We start from the raw sequence: 17,782 nt of genomic DNA on the forward strand, positions 1-17,782 counted from the left end.
CTTTAGATAAATGGATTATCAAGGTTCAAGTATCTGTTTGTGTTAATAATGAATTAGTTGTTAATATATTTATATAATTCAGTTAATTTATTGCTTTCCTCATCTAACAATAACTTAATATTTGGAAATATATTTAAAATAATAAATTTTGAATTGGAGTAGGAATTATATATATTTATATCGGGAATACAAATTATTCTTTATACATTGATTTTAGTTTTTGAGTTCACTTAAACATATACACATAAGTATCATCTTTATTTTCATATAAGATCTGAAGGTAAAAGATCAAGAAAGTGAAAGAAGTGTGAACAAGAAGAAGAAAAGCAAAAAGATGAACTTTATGAATTTTATAAAAAACTATATTATCATATTTCTATTTCAGTTTCTGAGGAGAGCTAAAAGTGAACCTGTTACATTAATATATCAGGAATTAACATCAGAATTTGGTCAATATCTTAAAAGTAACACAAGCAATAAATCTGAAATTGATGATAATAGAATTATTGATGTTTGCGGTAAATCTAATGCTAAGTTGGAATTTTTAATCCAACATGTACCTTTAGTTAGTGAAGGTTATATTAACATGACCTGTAAATGCATGATGATTGAAAGTGAAGGAGTACCTGATCTAAATGGTAGTCAATTAAGAGGACTAAATTGTACTTCAGAAAATAATTTATTAAGTCCAAATTCTGATTTTGAATATGATGATGATTTTAAGGAATTTATGAGTGATTCTAAATTAATTGAATCTTTGAAGAAAATATATATTCAAAAGTCATTAAAATTAGAAGTTATATTAAGTATTAATAACAATCAACAAGAAGAATTTTGCAAAGTTAATATGATTGGACTTAAGGATGATTTAGTTGTATTTCCAAAACTAGATTCTGAACATTTTTCTTTAATTGAACTTGGAACATCTTTTTGTCATTATATGGGAATACATGAAAACATATTCTTTCAACATCCTTCACCAGTTACTGAGATCTTGGAAGGAGATATTTTTCAAGACGAGTATTATTTTTATCCAGGTTATAATCTAATTGAAGAATTTGAAAGGGCTAGTAAGTACTTCAATGAGGAGGATCTTTTTGAATGGGATTTACAAGACAAAAATATAGATGAAGAAAATAATTTTGATAATAATAGTCATATTAAACAAGAAATTGAAAATAATTTAAATGATGATGACAAATACTATGGAAGTAAGTATCAGTATATCTTTGAACCATTCTTAAGATTATCTTATATACCAAATAAACCTTATCCAAGAATATTTATTAAATCAAATGTTCCATATACAAAATCAATTGCTGCATTAGATAGATCTATTAATTATAACTACTATTCTGTTGCTGGTAAATGGCAAGTTTCAATTACTCCTGGTTATTCTAGAGTAAATCAAGAAAATAGTATATTATCAATATTGGGATCTAAATTTAATTCTATAGAAAAAGAAAAGTATGTTCGTGAAAAACTTAAAGATATTGCTTTTAGATGGAGAAAATTAACTTTTTCTAATTCTCATCATGAATTTAAAGGCTGTTCAGTAGGAAGAAAGAGTTCCATTCCACGTTATAAAGAATCATTCAAAGTTTTTGATTCAACAAATCCTTCTTTTAATATGTACCCATCCAATTTACAAGCAACAAGTGTTTTTGAAATTATGAATTCTGAATCAATATTATCTGATCAATTTAAAGATAACAGAAATCATTGTTCATATTATGGAAATATAAGAGAATGTCTTAGGTTAATAAGATCAAGAATTAGAGATAAAACTTTAAACTATGTTTTGGGTCATTTGTTGATTAATATAATTTATGAAACTTGGATTACATGGGGAAGTGAAATATGGCATATTACTTCTTTATTTAATATTGATAACATATTTACAAATCATTATAATTATCCTGATCAAAATAATGGTAATTTACATACTGGATTAGATCCATTAAATTCATTATTTACTAGATTATTTAACGTAAAACCTTTAGTAGATGATGAAAATTTGGATATTATATCATTATTAAAGAATAATCTTGTTAAGGATGATTTAGAGACTTGTTCATTAGAAATGGATGTATTTCAGTTTGGTGTTTTATCAATTAATCCAATATTAATAGATAATTTCTGGAAAATATTTTCAAATAATTATTGTATGATGTCTTCAGATTCTGCTTTTATTATGTGGGTTACAAACAAATTTTCATTAAAATTGTATAATAATAAAGAATCAAATGATATATTAAACGAAAATGAAGACAATTTTAAAAGTCAAGATGTTGAAAACAAAAACACCAATAGCAATTTACAGAATAGTAGTGAAATGAAATCATGGTTAACAAATCCATTACCAACATATTTTAATCAAGTAGATCCGGAAATTGAAGTGGATCTTGTAAATGATATTAAAGAAGAAATATTGTTACCAGAGATTTATGAATACAATGAATTATTAGAAATATATAATAAGAATGATCCAGGTATTGAGAAAGAAAATTCTATTAATAGAAAAAGATTTTTTAATAGTAATTATTTCAACAGCAAAAATCAATTTAAATGGGTTTCATTTATAGTAAGAAACGTACCATTTAGAGATTCAAGTCATAAAAGTCTTGAATTTAAATGTGGTATTGGTTCTTGGCCATATAAAGGTGGTGAATATTCTTGGATGGGTAATTATTTATGTGAAGTAATATTTTTATCATCAAATTTTTATTCTAAAAGATTTGATTTTTCATCTTATAATAATTATTATAATAAAGGAGAAGAAAGTGATGAGGAAGTGAATAGTAAATATGGAAAAGCCAGTAAAGATGATAAAGATGAATCATATGTAAAGAAATTAAGTAGAAATAGGATGATTGGTATAGAATTTGAAACATCATACCCACATAGATGTGGTATAGGTTATTTAGGTAATGAATCAAAGAAAACATTAACATCAGTTAAGGGAAACCATTTATTAAAGATATCATTGGGATTTTGTATATTACATGGATTTAAGTTACAATGGCTAAGTGATGATTCATTTAATATATACACAGAAGTACTATATAAATATACTCAAACATTAGAAAATGGGTTAACATATTATGAGAGAAATGGATTTGAATTATCAGGTTCAGTTCAACAAAGAGTATATTCAAATAATACATGTTCTGGTATAATGTTTGATAATACAATAAGAAATGATGAATTATCAGAATATAGTTTTAAGAGTCAAACACTAGAATGCCAAACATCTTATGATCCAATAGTAGTAACAGATGGGATAAGAAAAGATGAATTATTATATATGAGAGAGAAATATTTTAATTTAATATATAATTTAAGATTTGGATGTGATCATATGGAATCAAAAAATAATGATTATTCGGGAATAGATAATCATTGTTTAAGTTTTTATCCTTTATTGGAGAAAGTTGAATTAGATTCAAAGAAACCTAAATGTAAATTTGAACTAACAAAAGAATGGAAGTTAATAAACAAGAAATTTCCAAATGAATGTAAAATAGGATCAAGAATAGGGGATTGCCATATGAAGATAAGGAATGAATTAAAATGCGGTCATAAAACGAATATTGGTTGTTTATTTGATACATTCATAACAAATAATTTTATTAAACCAATAAATATTGAAAAGATATCAATACATTTTAATCAGATTTCTCTATTATTAATGCACGGTATTAATAAATATTCAGCAGAATGGGACAAAGAAAGTACAAATTCTTTGCATGATATGATATCAAATTTAGTTTCAAGTAAAGATTTAAACTTTTATTTAGAAAATGGAATAAATGGTATATTAAAAGATAGATTATCATTATTTATGGATGAATTTTCAAAGAATAGTAATGATGATATATTAAATCAGGCAAAAGAATTATTTTCATATTCAGGAATTTGGTTAGATACACATTCATTACCATTATTATGGAGATTAGCAATGTTTAGAATTGAGGATATACCATTATTTATTAGTAAACAAGATTTGTTTACTCGTATATTTAAGAACAAAATCTCATCATCTAATAGTTCATTTAGATCAAAATCTAAAAGTACCAATGGTGTTTTATCAGAAGAAAGTTCTTTAAAAAATAAATATGACATTTCAACAAGTATTCCACTTTATTGTCCTTTAGCTATTGGATATTTTTGGATTGATAAATTTATGTGGCAAATGTATAGATATCCAGGGTCTAATTTGCAAACTATTTCACCTATTAAAGTATAAAATTATAGTGTTATTGTATAAATTTAATCGTAGTATAATATTAAGATATAGTATATAATAATAATAATAATAATAATAATAACAAATATATGGATCTTAATATTTGAAAAAAAATTATATTATGATTTTATGTTATTATTTCTGTATTGTAATTATATTTTTATTATTCTTGTTTTTGAGAAAATAATATTTATATATAATAAATATTATCTTTTTTCCCGCCGTATGTGTTAATTATTTAGAGGAATATTGGTAATGTCAAAGAAAAACAAAAAGGCGGTAAAAATAAGAGGGAAATTGGAAATTATTATAAATAGTAATAAGGTAAAGTAGTAGTAATTAAAGTAATAATATAAACAAATAGTAAAAATAAAACTATTATTGTAAATTATAAATATAACTAAAAATAATCAACAATAATTACTATTATTTATTTTGTTTAAAATTTGTTAATTTAAGAAACAATATTGCAAGAATGAAAAGGATTTCTACAATATTATCAGCAATTATAGTATCAGTAGTTGCAATAGGAGTTGGATTGGTTAAATTTAATTACTTGAATATAAATGAATATGGGTTTTTAGAGAAATTGATAACCCCTCAAAATGAAATACCAGATGATGTAGGACCAAAGACAATGACAATTCAATATTGTGATACATGTGGTACACGTAATTTATATCAGCAAGTACAAAGTTATTTAAGTTCAAGAGTAACAGATCCTGACTTTCAATTAGTAGCAGTTAAATATAAGCCATCTCCATTATATCAAGGATTAAGTTATGCAATAACAGCAAGCCAGGTTGGTTTAGGATTGAGTGCATTTTTATTTCCGTCACTATTTACTCCAACAAACCAACAAGGCCAACCACAAGGTGGTCCAAGAACTCATTTAATGATGTTAATATTTTTTGGAGGAAATATTTTAAGAGGTTTATTTACTAATTCAAATGCATTTGAAATTTATTTGGGTAAAGATTTGGTCTACTCTGCAATTCAGAACAATAGTTCCGGTTATGCTACACCACCAACATTGGAACAAGTTGTTACAATATTAAATGAACATGGAATTAGTGTATTGGAAACTTTGACTGAATAAATACAATTTTTTTTTGATAAAAAAAAAAAAAAAATGTTCGAATTAGTATTAATTATTTATGTAGATTTAATTCATCTATTCATATATTAAGATTGAATGACGGTAGATTGCAGGTCTCATTCTTTTTTTTTTCTTTATTAATATAAATCAAACTAATTAACTGATTTCTATTTTTCTAGATATTTTTTTCTACATTTATTTTGTTTTTTTAAATAATTGAAATTTATGTTTATCTAATTCTAAAAAAGAAAGTCTCCATAATACTATTAAAACTTAGATCGCAATTAATGTTAGAATCACTAACAAATTGCCTAGTTTCAAATTAGAAATTTTATAATAATAATGTATGTCAAAAAAAAAACACATCGTTTAAAATAACTTAAATATCATTAAATAATAATAAACTTAATAATTAAATATTATGTAGTAAAATATTGTATTTAGGCGCCAATTTTTACACGTAATATAACGATTTACATGAATTATTCAAGTTAGAAAAAAAAAGGGGGGTGTGAGATTGAAAAAAGATGATAAGGCTTCTCTTTTCCATAATAGAAGAAAAAAAACTAAAAGTGTATTAACTAGTTGAGAATTTAAGTTTTGTTATATTAAAATTACAACAAACAGTTTCAAAAATTATGAATATTTAATATATTAATTCATATATGAATATTTTTTATTTGTTATTACTATCTAATTAAATTTAGAAAAATGTGGGGAATTTCGGTACTAAAAATTTAAGAAATTACAATTAAAATATAATTATAGGGAGAAGTTATTTTTTAATAATAAATATAAGGAAATAAATTTTAAAAAATAAATAAATATATATATATATATATATTATTTATCTATTTATTCATTTATTCATTCATTTTTTAAAATCAAATAAAGCTGAATATATTAATATTATAGAAAAGTAATGTTTTTCAGTAGTGGTAGTTTTGGAGAATCTCCATTCTCATCAAGAAATGATTGTAACTCAAGTACTAGAAGTAGCAGTATATCAAAAAGTGAATCGAGTAATGTATTTAATTACTTTAATAATAATGAAGGTATAGAAAATCGTTGGAATAATAATAATAATAATAATTTAGTAACACCATCCAGAAAAGTGTCAATAGCAAATAATACAACAGTAAATAGTATTGGTAGAAATGAAAATATGAATAGAATACAAAGAATGTGTTTACCTATAAACATATCCATGATAATCAAAAGTTTGGAATTAAATCCCTCAGTATTTAAAGTGTTTGGAAGAAGAGTAAGTTCTGTGACATTAGTTGGCTGGATAACACATAAAGAAGTATTAGCATCAAGAATGATATTTAGAATATCTGATGGTACTGGTGGAATAGATGCAAGGTTTGATATTGATTCAGAAACATTAGGGGATGAAATAAATAGTTATTTGAATGATTTAAGAGAAGGAACAATTGTAAGATTAGTTGGTCAAGTAGTACCTGGTAAGGCAGAAATTTCAACTTATATAAGTTGTTATACAGTAATTAAAGTAACTGAAATGAGTGAATATGCATATTTTCATTCTATTGAAGTTTCTTATGTAACTAATTATTTTGGACAAGAAATTGATCAAGATGAATTCAATACAAAAGAAGAAAGTAATTTCTATTCATCTCCTTATAATATTTTAACAGGAAATAATCATACAAATAAATCAGAAAACGATTATTTTAATCTTGATTTAATAAAAGACATTAATGTACCAGATGATATTGTTGATAATATACATCAAATTGTATATAAAACTTTAACATATGAAATAAATAATTTGGAATCTGAAGAAAAAAAATCTCTAGGTATTAATAAAGATCATATTATTAAGATACTTAAACAATATTATGAACCTAATACAATATTATCAGCAATTTCTGATTTAGAATCAAAATATGCTGTAATATATGAAGCAATGGATAATCATTATTGTGTTTTATAAGAAATTCATTATATTAACAATTTATTTATGATTTATATTTAATATCGAAGATTTTATGTACATCTTGATATGTTTTGATGGATTATCTATTTCAGGGCAAGTTAATGAAAAAATGGATTTTATTGGTATAAATAGAGTATTCAAATTTTTATAATTAGCATTAAAATTGGGACATTTATCTGATTTCTCAAGAACTATTATATCTTTTAATAGAATCATTTTTAATCTTTTATTTTTAATACTTTTATATTGTATTTTATTAAGCAATACCTTTCTATATTCCACAGTACCTTTAATTATAGATCCATTTATAAGTGTAATTATTACTATTTTAAAATTAAGTGAATTAATTAATAATTCAATTAAATCGTACTTTTCAATATATCTAAAAAGCCAATAATACATAGTAATAATAGAAATTATTATTATTATTATTATTATTTTCTCTTTTTTACATTACATACCTAGAATTATCTATTTCTTCTTTTTTAAAAAGTACATTTGGTATTTCGTAACTTTCTTTATCAAACAAACTTTGATTCTTATCTTTTCTCAAATTCATTTTAACTTAATGCATTTTTAATATTATTATTATTATTATTATTATTATTATTATTATTTTATTTTTTTTTTTTAAATTATGAATATATATAAATAGGTGGGGCAAGGGTTTGAAAAATATAGTATCGGTACCTTATATTTGTAATATGATCAACGGTAGCGGTAACTTAAATTATTCAGACAATTTTTTTTTTTTTTTTTTAGATTTTAACGAGGGGAAAAATTTACTTAAATAAAAAATATTTATTATTAATAACCATCTAAATTGAATTATTTTTCTTTTCTCTTAAAAATATTTAATATTTAAATAAAAGAAAAGGAAAAAAACAATGGTGGAGAAGATATGTTGCAGAATAATCAGCCAAATTCCATTAATTAAATATTCAAAATTAGGAATAATAGTTAGAATTCAGGCAAGCAAATTTATTTCTGAAAATGATCAAATTAATTCAGTTTTTGATATTTATGTTGATGAGTTGGTACCCTCAAAGTCAAATATTTTTTTTGATATTTCAGTTAATAATGGACAGGGTGATCTTGTATTACTAACATCAGAAAGTTGTTGTGTAGTAGCTGTGATTCCTTGGAACAGAAATATTGAAAGTTTTCAAAGGATGAACAAGATTTATAATTCAAGGTGTACTTCTAGCTCAGGTTCAGGTTCAGGTTCATGTTCTAGTTCTAATTATAATTCGAATTCTAGTTCTAGTTCCAGTTCCAGTTCCAGTTCCGCTTCCACTTCAAACACCAACTCCAACTCCAGCTCCAACCCCAACCCCAACTCCAGCTCCAGCTCCAGCTCCAACTTCAACTTCCAGCCTGAATCTAGGTTCAATTCGGATTATTCTACAAACAATACTGGTCATGGTCAGCAAGGATTAAAAATTAAAAGACCTTCTCATGCATACGGAATTTTTGAAGAAAATGATTTAGAATTATTTGATAATTCAGATAAACCAGTAATAAATAATACTCATAATCACAAATCTCAGACAAATGATGAAACTAAACAAGATACAGTAGTATATGAAATACCTTTAGTTACTGGTATTATTATATTAAACTTTTTCAATATACAAACAAAAGATAATGGATTATATACAGTAAAAAATAATAAAACATATATAATAAAATCATTATGGTATCATTTAGATGATTATATAGTATTTATATTAACCAAAACCAAAAATAAATCACCCAAATTAATAGCTTTAGATTTAATTTCAATAATAAATAATAATGAAGAATTAAATAGTAAAATTTCTTATAATAAACAATTTCAATCATTTATAGGTAATTCTACTTATATTGATGATATTGGAAATACATTAATATCTGAAGATAATAATTATATTTGTAACTATTTTGATTTAAAATTTAATAATAATAATAATAATAATTTTGGTTTTGATTATAATCCTGTAGATTTTGTATTTGGAAGAGGACCAGATGTATGGAATATATTGACAATATATGTATTATTTGAAGAAAATATAATATTAACATTATGTCCAGTAATCATGAATAGAATGAAATTACCTTATTTTGCATATCAATTATTATACACTACTCTACTTGAACAAGAGTTTTTGTTAAATTCTAAAGAAGAAATGATGAAAAAAGATTTTCATTATGATGAAAATCTTCATAATACTTTGAATATAGTTTTGGGTGATTTAAGAAATCCTATTGATGAATGTGGAAATATAATAGAAAAAGTATTATATGTTGATATTCCAAAAGAAACTTTTTTAATAATATCATCTATATTAAAACCTATTCCTATTAAACTTAAAATTATCTGGGAATGTGAAAAAGAAAATAATATTAAATCAGGAAAATTAATTTCAATCACAAATTATCCATTATCAGTATTTGCTATATTAGGATCAAATTTAGAAATTGGATTATTTATTTCAAGTTATTTATCATTACCAAATTATGAAGATACTTATAATTATAACAGAATTCAAAATATAAAAGATGAAAAAGAAGAAGAAGAAGAAGATACTGAATATGATTTCAATCTTATACTAAAATGTATTCAAAAATCAAAAATCCCACAAAATTTTTTAAAATATGGAAATAAAAAGAAAAATAATCAAGAAATAGGAGGATATATTGAAAATAATGTTGATAATGGAGACGAAGATGAAAATGGAGATGGAGATGGAGATGAAATAACAAAGAAAATTATTTCAAGATTTAAATTCTATGATGGATTATATTTCTCTTCTAATAAAAATAATTTTGAAACTGAAAAAACAATAAATGATGAAAAAAATAATATATATAAAAACTTTGGTATAGAAAAAAATTATGTTAAAAAAGATTTAAATAATTCCGATACCTATCAGGTAACGAATTATTTAAATAGTAATAATGATCAGCCTTTATTTGTTATAGGAATATCAATGGAAAATAATATATACATTATTTATATAGATTGGTTACATTATTTATTTACATTATATTCTACAATAGAATCAGATATATATGATGATGATAATAATAAAGTATTACCAGTTTATGAAAATATTGAAGTAATTAGAAAATGTATTAATTCAAACCAAGAACTTAAAATAATACCATTAAATAATAATGATAATATAAATTTAAAAAATACTAATTTAAGTTTTAATTCATATTATGGTATTAATAATAAAGATAAAAAGAATATAAATAGAAATAAAGTATATATAGAATTTATTTATAATTTAAATAAATATGTGAATATTGATACCAATATTAATATAAATACCGATATAAATAATAATAAATTTGATTATATATTATGTAATCCAGATTATGATGAATTACCAGAAATGAGTTGTAATGAGGTTTATAATATAAAATCAATCAGAAAAGAATTCAATATTTCTGATTTTATAAATGAAGACTTGAGTAGAAATAGTGGTATAGAAATGAAGAAAAATGATGATAATTATGATGATGATGATAATAATAAAAATAAAAATAATAATAATAATAATAATAATAATAATAGTTTAATTACAGAAATAGATTACCAAGTTAATAAATTAAATGAATATACACAAGAATCACTACTTATAGAAATGAAGAATTATAATGAAAAATTTAATTTACTTAAAAATGACTTAAAATCATTAAATAATGAACAAGAAATATCAGAATATTATTTAAAAGTATTAAAATTTTTAAATGATTATAATTCAAATATTTTAGTAAAATTAAATAGCTCAACAAAACCAATACTTAACATGGTTGATAATATTAAGCCTAGAATTAATTTAATGGAGGAATTAAAAGACGATATAGAAAAAACTAATGAAAAAATTAAACAAAAAGAAGAAGAAATTCAAAACAAAATTCAAAGTACACTTGAAATGAATAATAATATTAACAAAAGAATCTCAAAAATAAAAAAACTATTTCTCCAAGAATTAAATAATCAAAGAATTCAATACAATCAAGATGTAATCCTTCCTGAACTGCTATTAATGCTTTCAAATGTACAATTAGAACTTTGTTCTACCATTCTTAATACATTCAATAATAATAACGATATTTTGATAAATAATTTAAATGTTAGTGGTAACGGTAACGGTAACGGTAACAATAATCACACAGGGAATAACGAAGATTGCGATATGTTAAAAGTTAACATTTTCACAAATGAATTCAATAATTATGTTAACTATAATAAATTTGTTATTAGTAAATTTCAAAACCTGCAAAATAAAGTACTTGAGTTAAACAGAATTGTCTGTAATTATTCCAAATAGTATGGAATTATATTGAATAGTATTGGAATATGAGAATATAATTAGGAATCTAATGATAAATTATAAATAATAATTTAAAATATAATATTATTATATCTTTAATTTTTTTTTTGAGTTCAATTTTGTCTTTGACTCTTCTTCATCATCTTCTACTTTTGTTTTTTCTCGTCTTTTCGTTGAGATTTTACTTATACTTTTTACTTCTTTTTTTGATGTATTATTACTTTTTTTTGATTCAATATCATTATCAGTAACTTCAGTTGTTTTACTTTGGGACTTTACCCTTTTTGTAGTGGTTTTAGAGAAAGATGGAGATAACAATAATTCATCATCTTTTTTGTCAGGTTGATTTTTATTTAAAGAAGCTGATTTTGTTTTAGAATTAGTCTTAGTTTTAGTTTCATTAACCTCATTTACAAGATTTTCTTTAGTTTTATTAGTGTTAACTTTTTTCTCAGTTTTGGTAGATTTAGTAATTTTAGTTGCACTGGAAGTTGTTTTTGATTTATTATGAGTGCCAGTAGTTTTGTTAATTTCAACATTATCATTATCAGCAGAGGGGTTTAATGAGGATTCTGTAGACTTGGAAGATTTCTTTTTTACTATAATTTTATTTTGTTTACTAGTAGAACTGTTCTTTAAATTTTCTTGTTTTTTAGTTTTATCTATATTTTTCAAAACTTTCTTTTTTGATTTATCTCCATTGATAATAGTATCAGACTTCTTTTCCTGTTTCTTAGAAGTACTCTTTTTTGGCTTTATTACCTTATCTTTCTCTTTCTGTAATTTGTTTTTTAATTGTGATTTTAAAGAAAAATCTTTATTAGAATCTTGAGAATTATCTTCATTTTGACTCTTTTTCCTATCTTTATCATTATCTTTTTCCTCTTGCCCATCTTCACCATTACTTATTGAACTATTTCTACTTATATATGTATAACTTAATAAAGACTTAGCTAAACTTGTTAAACCAAGCTGAAGTTTATTTGAACCAAGTAATCTACCTGGAGTAGAAGGAGAAGTTTCTTTAGATAAATCACCACTATTAGTTTCTGATTTTGATTTAGTATCAATCTTAGATTCCAACTCAATGTTTGAATTATCTTGAGATTTTAATACCAAATCACCAGATTCTAAATTATTATTCTCATATTCTTTACCAATACAAATGAAGTTACTATTCTCTTCATTTTCCACTATATTTTTCTCCTCATTTTCAGTTTTCTTCTTTTCCCCATACTTTTCTTCTCTAATTTCACATGTACTAGTCTTAGAATATGAATCTCTTTTAATAATATCATTATATGATTTTTTTAAATTAATATATTCATTTTTTAATTCTAAAAAATCATTATTTACATTACTTAATTCAGAATGTAAATTTTCAATAATATTATAATCTTGATCTATTTTTAATATAATAAAATTCTTAAAATTTTGTATATATTCATGTAATGTCTTTATTATAGCATCCATCTCCATATTACCCTTTTCAAATTCTACATTCATTATTGTCTCATTACCAATTTTATTTTCAATCTCCAATATTGATTCATAAAGTATATTTTTTAATGGTGTTAGATATTTCAAAGTAAAGTTATTCTTATATGTATTTTGAATATTATTAATTTCTTCATTAAGTTTTGTTATTTCATAACATTTTAATTCATAATTACCATTTAAACATTTATTCTCTTTTACAATACTACCATTATCTTCTTTTAATTGTATTATTTCTTTTTTTAAATTGTTAATTCTTTCATTATTTTCATGTTTTTCAATTAATAATTCATCGATTTTTTTCTTATTATTTACTTCATTCTCAACTAACATCTTTTCTTTATTTTCTAAACTAATTATTCTTGCTTCTAAATCTTTTATAGTCTTTTTTAAAAAGTGTACTTCTTGATTCTTTTCATTTAATCTTTTTCTTAATGTCTCTAAAGATTCAGACAAATTATCATTTTCTGTATTATAAACTTCTCTTGAAGTAATTAAAGTTTCTGAAAATGATGAGTCAATTTTAATATCATTTTTTGATATTGATTGTAACTTATTTTCTTTTTGAATTGATAAGTTTGATTTCATATTTTCATACATTTCTTTTCGAGGTGATGTTGGTAATATAGGAAGAAATCTTGTTTTCGTACTTAATGGAGTAAATATTGAAGAAACAGATGATGTACCAACACCATTTAATATATTGTTATTACCTAAACTTAAATTCCCAAGAGAATGATCGAATTTATTTGGGCTCATACCTATTGATTTTATCCTTACTTGTGATTTAGTAGTCTGTGGTGTTCTTCCACCTATATTACTATCTAAATTACCATTAATTCTCACAATACTTTCTCCGATTAGATGATCATCTGTATCTTCTCTGTGATTTCTTATAGAGTTTATTCCATTTCTTAAATTGAATGGAGTTAATATTCTTGTATTTTCTATTGATGATGACATTGTATTATTATTATTATTATCAATATTCTTTAAATATTCACTTTCTCTATTGTTAATACTATTATATGGAAGAGGTGGAGGAAGCCCTGTTGGACGTGATGGAGATATATACAACTTTTTTGATGGGGATGTTAACCCATAAGTTCCTTTTTTTAAACTTATTTCAACATCATTAGCTTCGTTATTTTCTTCATTAAAATCTCTAATTCGTAGTGATGGAGTCCCCCCTAATCCAATACTATTACCAATATTACCAACTAAAGATGCTAGTGACTTTCTCATTTATTAATAATTAAATACTATATTATTCAATAAATTCTTCTGCATTAATTCATGGAATATTTGTATTTGTTTAAAATTCTCAATCTTTTTTTTTTTTTTACTTCTTTTAAGCAATTCTTATTAATCTTTTTAACAATATTTTAAAATTAATTTAATTTCATTCTTTATTATTTGAGGGGTGGGGGGACATTCTCTATTTTTTTTTTTTATTATTACGTAGAAAATTATAAATTACATTTTAATATTACACATGCAATTAAAACCCGCTCAAACACGTAATTATAAATTTTAAACATAAAGTATTGCATTTTCTCTTCAGTTGAAATCAAAACTAAAAAAAAAAAAAAGATTGAGAATTATTAAACGAATTGTTTAAACCATAAGTAAAAAAAATAATAAAAAATTACATGAAAAAACTTTAAAAAAAAAAGTAATTAATAATTATAACTAAGTAATTAAAGAATAAATTTGTTAAATTACGTGTCAATAATATTAATAATAACAAATAAGTAATAAGTTTTATTTTTAAACTAAAAAACTTTGATGATTAGTCATCAAATAAATTTTTTCTTGAATTAAAATCGGATGACTCATCGCCAAAAAGACTTGGTTTCTTTTCTGAATTGCTTGCATTATCGCTGGCTTGACAAGCAAATAGAGAATCCATTATTTCTTTACGTTTAATGTCGGCTTTTAATTTTCTCTCAGCTTCTTCCTTCTGTTTTCTTTTTTCTTCTTCTATTCTCTTTCTCTCAGCTTCTTCCTTTTTCCTTCTTTCAGCTTCAAGCTTTTTGATTCTTTCAATTTCAGCTCGTTTTTCAGCTTCTTTCTGACTCTCTCTAAAAGAATTAGAATTCATCTTGCTTCCATTATTAAAGTTAGAATTACCAAAAATATCATCCCCATCAATATTAGGTCTTTGTGAATAAGCAGAATTTTGTGATAGAATATTGTGGTTATTGTTTGTAAAAAGTTGATTTTGTCTAATATTACCAATATTTTGACCAATATTTCGATTATTTAAATTTATATTATAATCTGAACCACCTAAGCCTCCCATTCCTCCTCCTCCAAACCTATCATTGAATTGAGGAAATGGATCGACATTATTTTGATTATTATTACGATTAAAAGCATGATCACTAAGATTATTACCATTATTAGTATAATTATTTGAGTTAAAAGAAGCATTATTTCCTTGAGATACAGACTTCATTTTTGTGGTGAATAGTGTAATTAACTCATTAAGTTTATTTTCAATATTATTTACTTTATCTGTCAAATTCTTGATTTCATTATTATGAATTTGAAAATTATCTTTTATAGTTGCTGATAATGTTTCACACATTGTATTTATGTCATTATATATTCCTTGATTATCTATCATTCTATTTAATAATACATTTTCATGATTTTCAATCTTTTGATTTGATCCTAAATTAATTTCATGAACACTATCATATGCAGAGTAGTTTGCCATATTTGACCCAAAGCTATTATTCACATTAAACATTGAATCATCTGTAAAACTGTTCTGGTCATTTGATAACATACTCGTTCTACGGTCCTCAACTTTGTTTAATATTTCCACTATATTACTTTTTTGATCTTTATGATTACTTTCCGTAATATTATAATGATCGTTATTTATATTATTAATGTCAATTCCAACACCATCTAGATCTCTATCTTCTACAGTATCATTTATAAATCTTAAATCATTATTATTAATCTTTAAGGAATCAAGTTTTGAGTCTATTGAATCTTTATACAATTCATCTTCTAAATCATCAAATAATCCCTTATTAGAATTTTCTGGTAAATTTGAATTTACACTGCATACTGACTGTCTATAGTTAATGCTTGAACTTAAATAATCTAATGAATTTGATAAATCCAATTCTTTTTTATTCCCATTATCAGTGCTTAATCTGTTATTTTTAGTAATTCCTTCCTTTAACTTTTCATTATTTGCTTCCTCAAATATTAAGTCAATATTATTCCTCATTATAGTTTAATATTGCACTTTTTTTAGTTTAATTATCAAATCCTATAGCAGTAATCTTTCTATTATAATTATAAATAATCTTATTGTGAATAATATATATTTAATTATATCTATATAGCTTATATAATTTTTGATATGTATTTACAATACTTTTATCTTTTAATATTTATTATTATTATTATAATAAATGGGCGGGAAATGGGGTTTCTGCATTTATAATATTATTTTTTGTGTGTTACAGAAAATAAACTAAAAAAACATTTTAAAATAATAAGATAATGAAATTGTTTTTTTTGTTACAAAATATTTTGAATATATATTTAAATAACCATACAAATAAAAACTCTGAACTATACGAACAAAGTTTTTTTTTTTTGATAGTTTTCAAAAAATAATTACATGTCTAAAATTCTAAATAAATATAATGAATTATAAATAAATTCTGGCAATTAAACAGATTTGTTTTTTGATTTATTCTTAATTTTTTTGCTCTTTTTATCTGATTTTCCAGATTTTTTTTTAACTTTAACTATGTTAACTTTGTTACTAACTTCACTACTTAATTTTGCTTTTTGTTTTGATTTTTCTTTTTTATCTAATTTAGAGATTTTACTGTCTTTATTAATAATTGAATCATTTTCATTATCAGAAGAAGAATAATCAGAATTTAAATCTTCATATCTAGAATCACTTATACTAGTAGATAATTTATTAGCAACATTATTATAGGCATCCTTCCACCAATCTGACCAATCCTGAGAAGAATTACCAGTAATTTTTGCACCAAGCCCTAAATTATCGCTTTTTTTCTTGATTTGTATACACTCCTGTATTCCTATCTCTTCTTTTCCAAGTCCTCTTCCTTCTTTCCAGCCCATCTTTTGAAGTAAATTAACACCAATATTCGATGAAAATGGAATTGCTGTATGTAATCCTCCACTATTCAGTTTATCGTAATAATTCTTTGACATTTTACACCTAATTATACTTAGTAACCTGAATATAACAAAGTAATTTATATTGTAATTTATTTCACTTAAAATACAAGTTTTTTTTTTTTTTTTATATAATTTTTATAATTATTTTTATTTATTTTTTTTATTTCTTCTTCTTCCCAGTTATATCTTTCTCTCAAACTTATTAATATATTATTCTCATAAATTATTTTTATGGAATTTTTTAGTTATTTAATCTTGAACGAATTTATTTTTTTTAAATATTACTTTATATTAAATAATCTATAATTAAAATATGTATCCAAAATATAAATAAATAAATTCAATCAATAAATTTCTTCACCTATTTCAAATTTTATTGATTTTAATTCGAACAAATAAAAGAAGAAAAAAACAACCAAATTGTAAATTTAGACCTTCAATATTTTTGTTTACATCGA

At 23.0% G+C, this 17,782-nt stretch overlaps 8 protein-coding genes across 8 annotated transcripts; 4 read left to right on the top strand and 4 right to left on the bottom strand.

Moving 5' to 3' along the window:
• Window positions 1–334: 334 nt before the first annotated feature.
• On the top strand, window positions 335–4,249 carry cubi_01710 (uncharacterized protein; the record flags this gene model as incomplete). Its single annotated transcript, XM_029018722.1, has 1 exon — window positions 335–4,249. One exon carries the CDS (start codon window positions 335–337, stop codon window positions 4,247–4,249), a length of 3,915 nt encoding a protein of 1,304 aa, XP_028873106.1.
• Window positions 4,250–4,724: 475 nt separating this feature from the next.
• Window positions 4,725–5,348, top strand: cubi_01711 (uncharacterized protein; the record flags this gene model as incomplete). Its single annotated transcript, XM_029018723.1, has 1 exon — window positions 4,725–5,348. The coding sequence occupies one exon, from the start codon at window positions 4,725–4,727 to the stop codon at window positions 5,346–5,348; it is 624 nt and encodes a 207-aa protein (XP_028873107.1).
• Window positions 5,349–6,270: 922 nt separating this feature from the next.
• cubi_01712 (uncharacterized protein) lies at window positions 6,271–7,305 on the top strand (the record flags this gene model as incomplete). The annotated part of the gene is made up of 1 exon (XM_029018724.1): window positions 6,271–7,305. One exon carries the CDS (start codon window positions 6,271–6,273, stop codon window positions 7,303–7,305), a length of 1,035 nt encoding a protein of 344 aa, XP_028873108.1.
• A 21-nt stretch (window positions 7,306–7,326) lies between these two features.
• Window positions 7,327–7,867, bottom strand: cubi_01713 (uncharacterized protein; the record flags this gene model as incomplete). The annotated part of the gene is made up of 2 exons (XM_029018725.1): window positions 7,327–7,690; window positions 7,770–7,867. The coding sequence occupies 2 exons, from the start codon at window positions 7,865–7,867 to the stop codon at window positions 7,327–7,329; spliced, it is 462 nt and encodes a 153-aa protein (XP_028873109.1).
• A 328-nt stretch (window positions 7,868–8,195) lies between these two features.
• Window positions 8,196–11,633, top strand: cubi_01714 (uncharacterized protein; the record flags this gene model as incomplete). Its single annotated transcript, XM_029018726.1, has 1 exon — window positions 8,196–11,633. One exon carries the CDS (start codon window positions 8,196–8,198, stop codon window positions 11,631–11,633), a length of 3,438 nt encoding a protein of 1,145 aa, XP_028873110.1.
• Window positions 11,634–11,723: 90 nt separating this feature from the next.
• On the bottom strand, window positions 11,724–14,378 carry cubi_01715 (uncharacterized protein; the record flags this gene model as incomplete). The annotated part of the gene is made up of 1 exon (XM_029018727.1): window positions 11,724–14,378. One exon carries the CDS (start codon window positions 14,376–14,378, stop codon window positions 11,724–11,726), a length of 2,655 nt encoding a protein of 884 aa, XP_028873111.1.
• Window positions 14,379–14,925: 547 nt separating this feature from the next.
• cubi_01716 (uncharacterized protein) lies at window positions 14,926–16,386 on the bottom strand (the record flags this gene model as incomplete). The annotated part of the gene is made up of 1 exon (XM_029018728.1): window positions 14,926–16,386. One exon carries the CDS (start codon window positions 16,384–16,386, stop codon window positions 14,926–14,928), a length of 1,461 nt encoding a protein of 486 aa, XP_028873112.1.
• Window positions 16,387–16,835: 449 nt separating this feature from the next.
• cubi_01717 (uncharacterized protein) lies at window positions 16,836–17,357 on the bottom strand (the record flags this gene model as incomplete). The annotated part of the gene is made up of 1 exon (XM_029018729.1): window positions 16,836–17,357. The coding sequence occupies one exon, from the start codon at window positions 17,355–17,357 to the stop codon at window positions 16,836–16,838; it is 522 nt and encodes a 173-aa protein (XP_028873113.1).
• Between the last annotated feature and the right edge of the window lie 425 nt (window positions 17,358–17,782).

This window comes from Cryptosporidium ubiquitum (genome assembly GCF_001865345.1).
Source record: "Cryptosporidium ubiquitum isolate 39726 chromosome Unknown contig_21, whole genome shotgun sequence".
NCBI lineage: Eukaryota > Apicomplexa > Conoidasida > Eucoccidiorida > Cryptosporidiidae > Cryptosporidium > Cryptosporidium ubiquitum.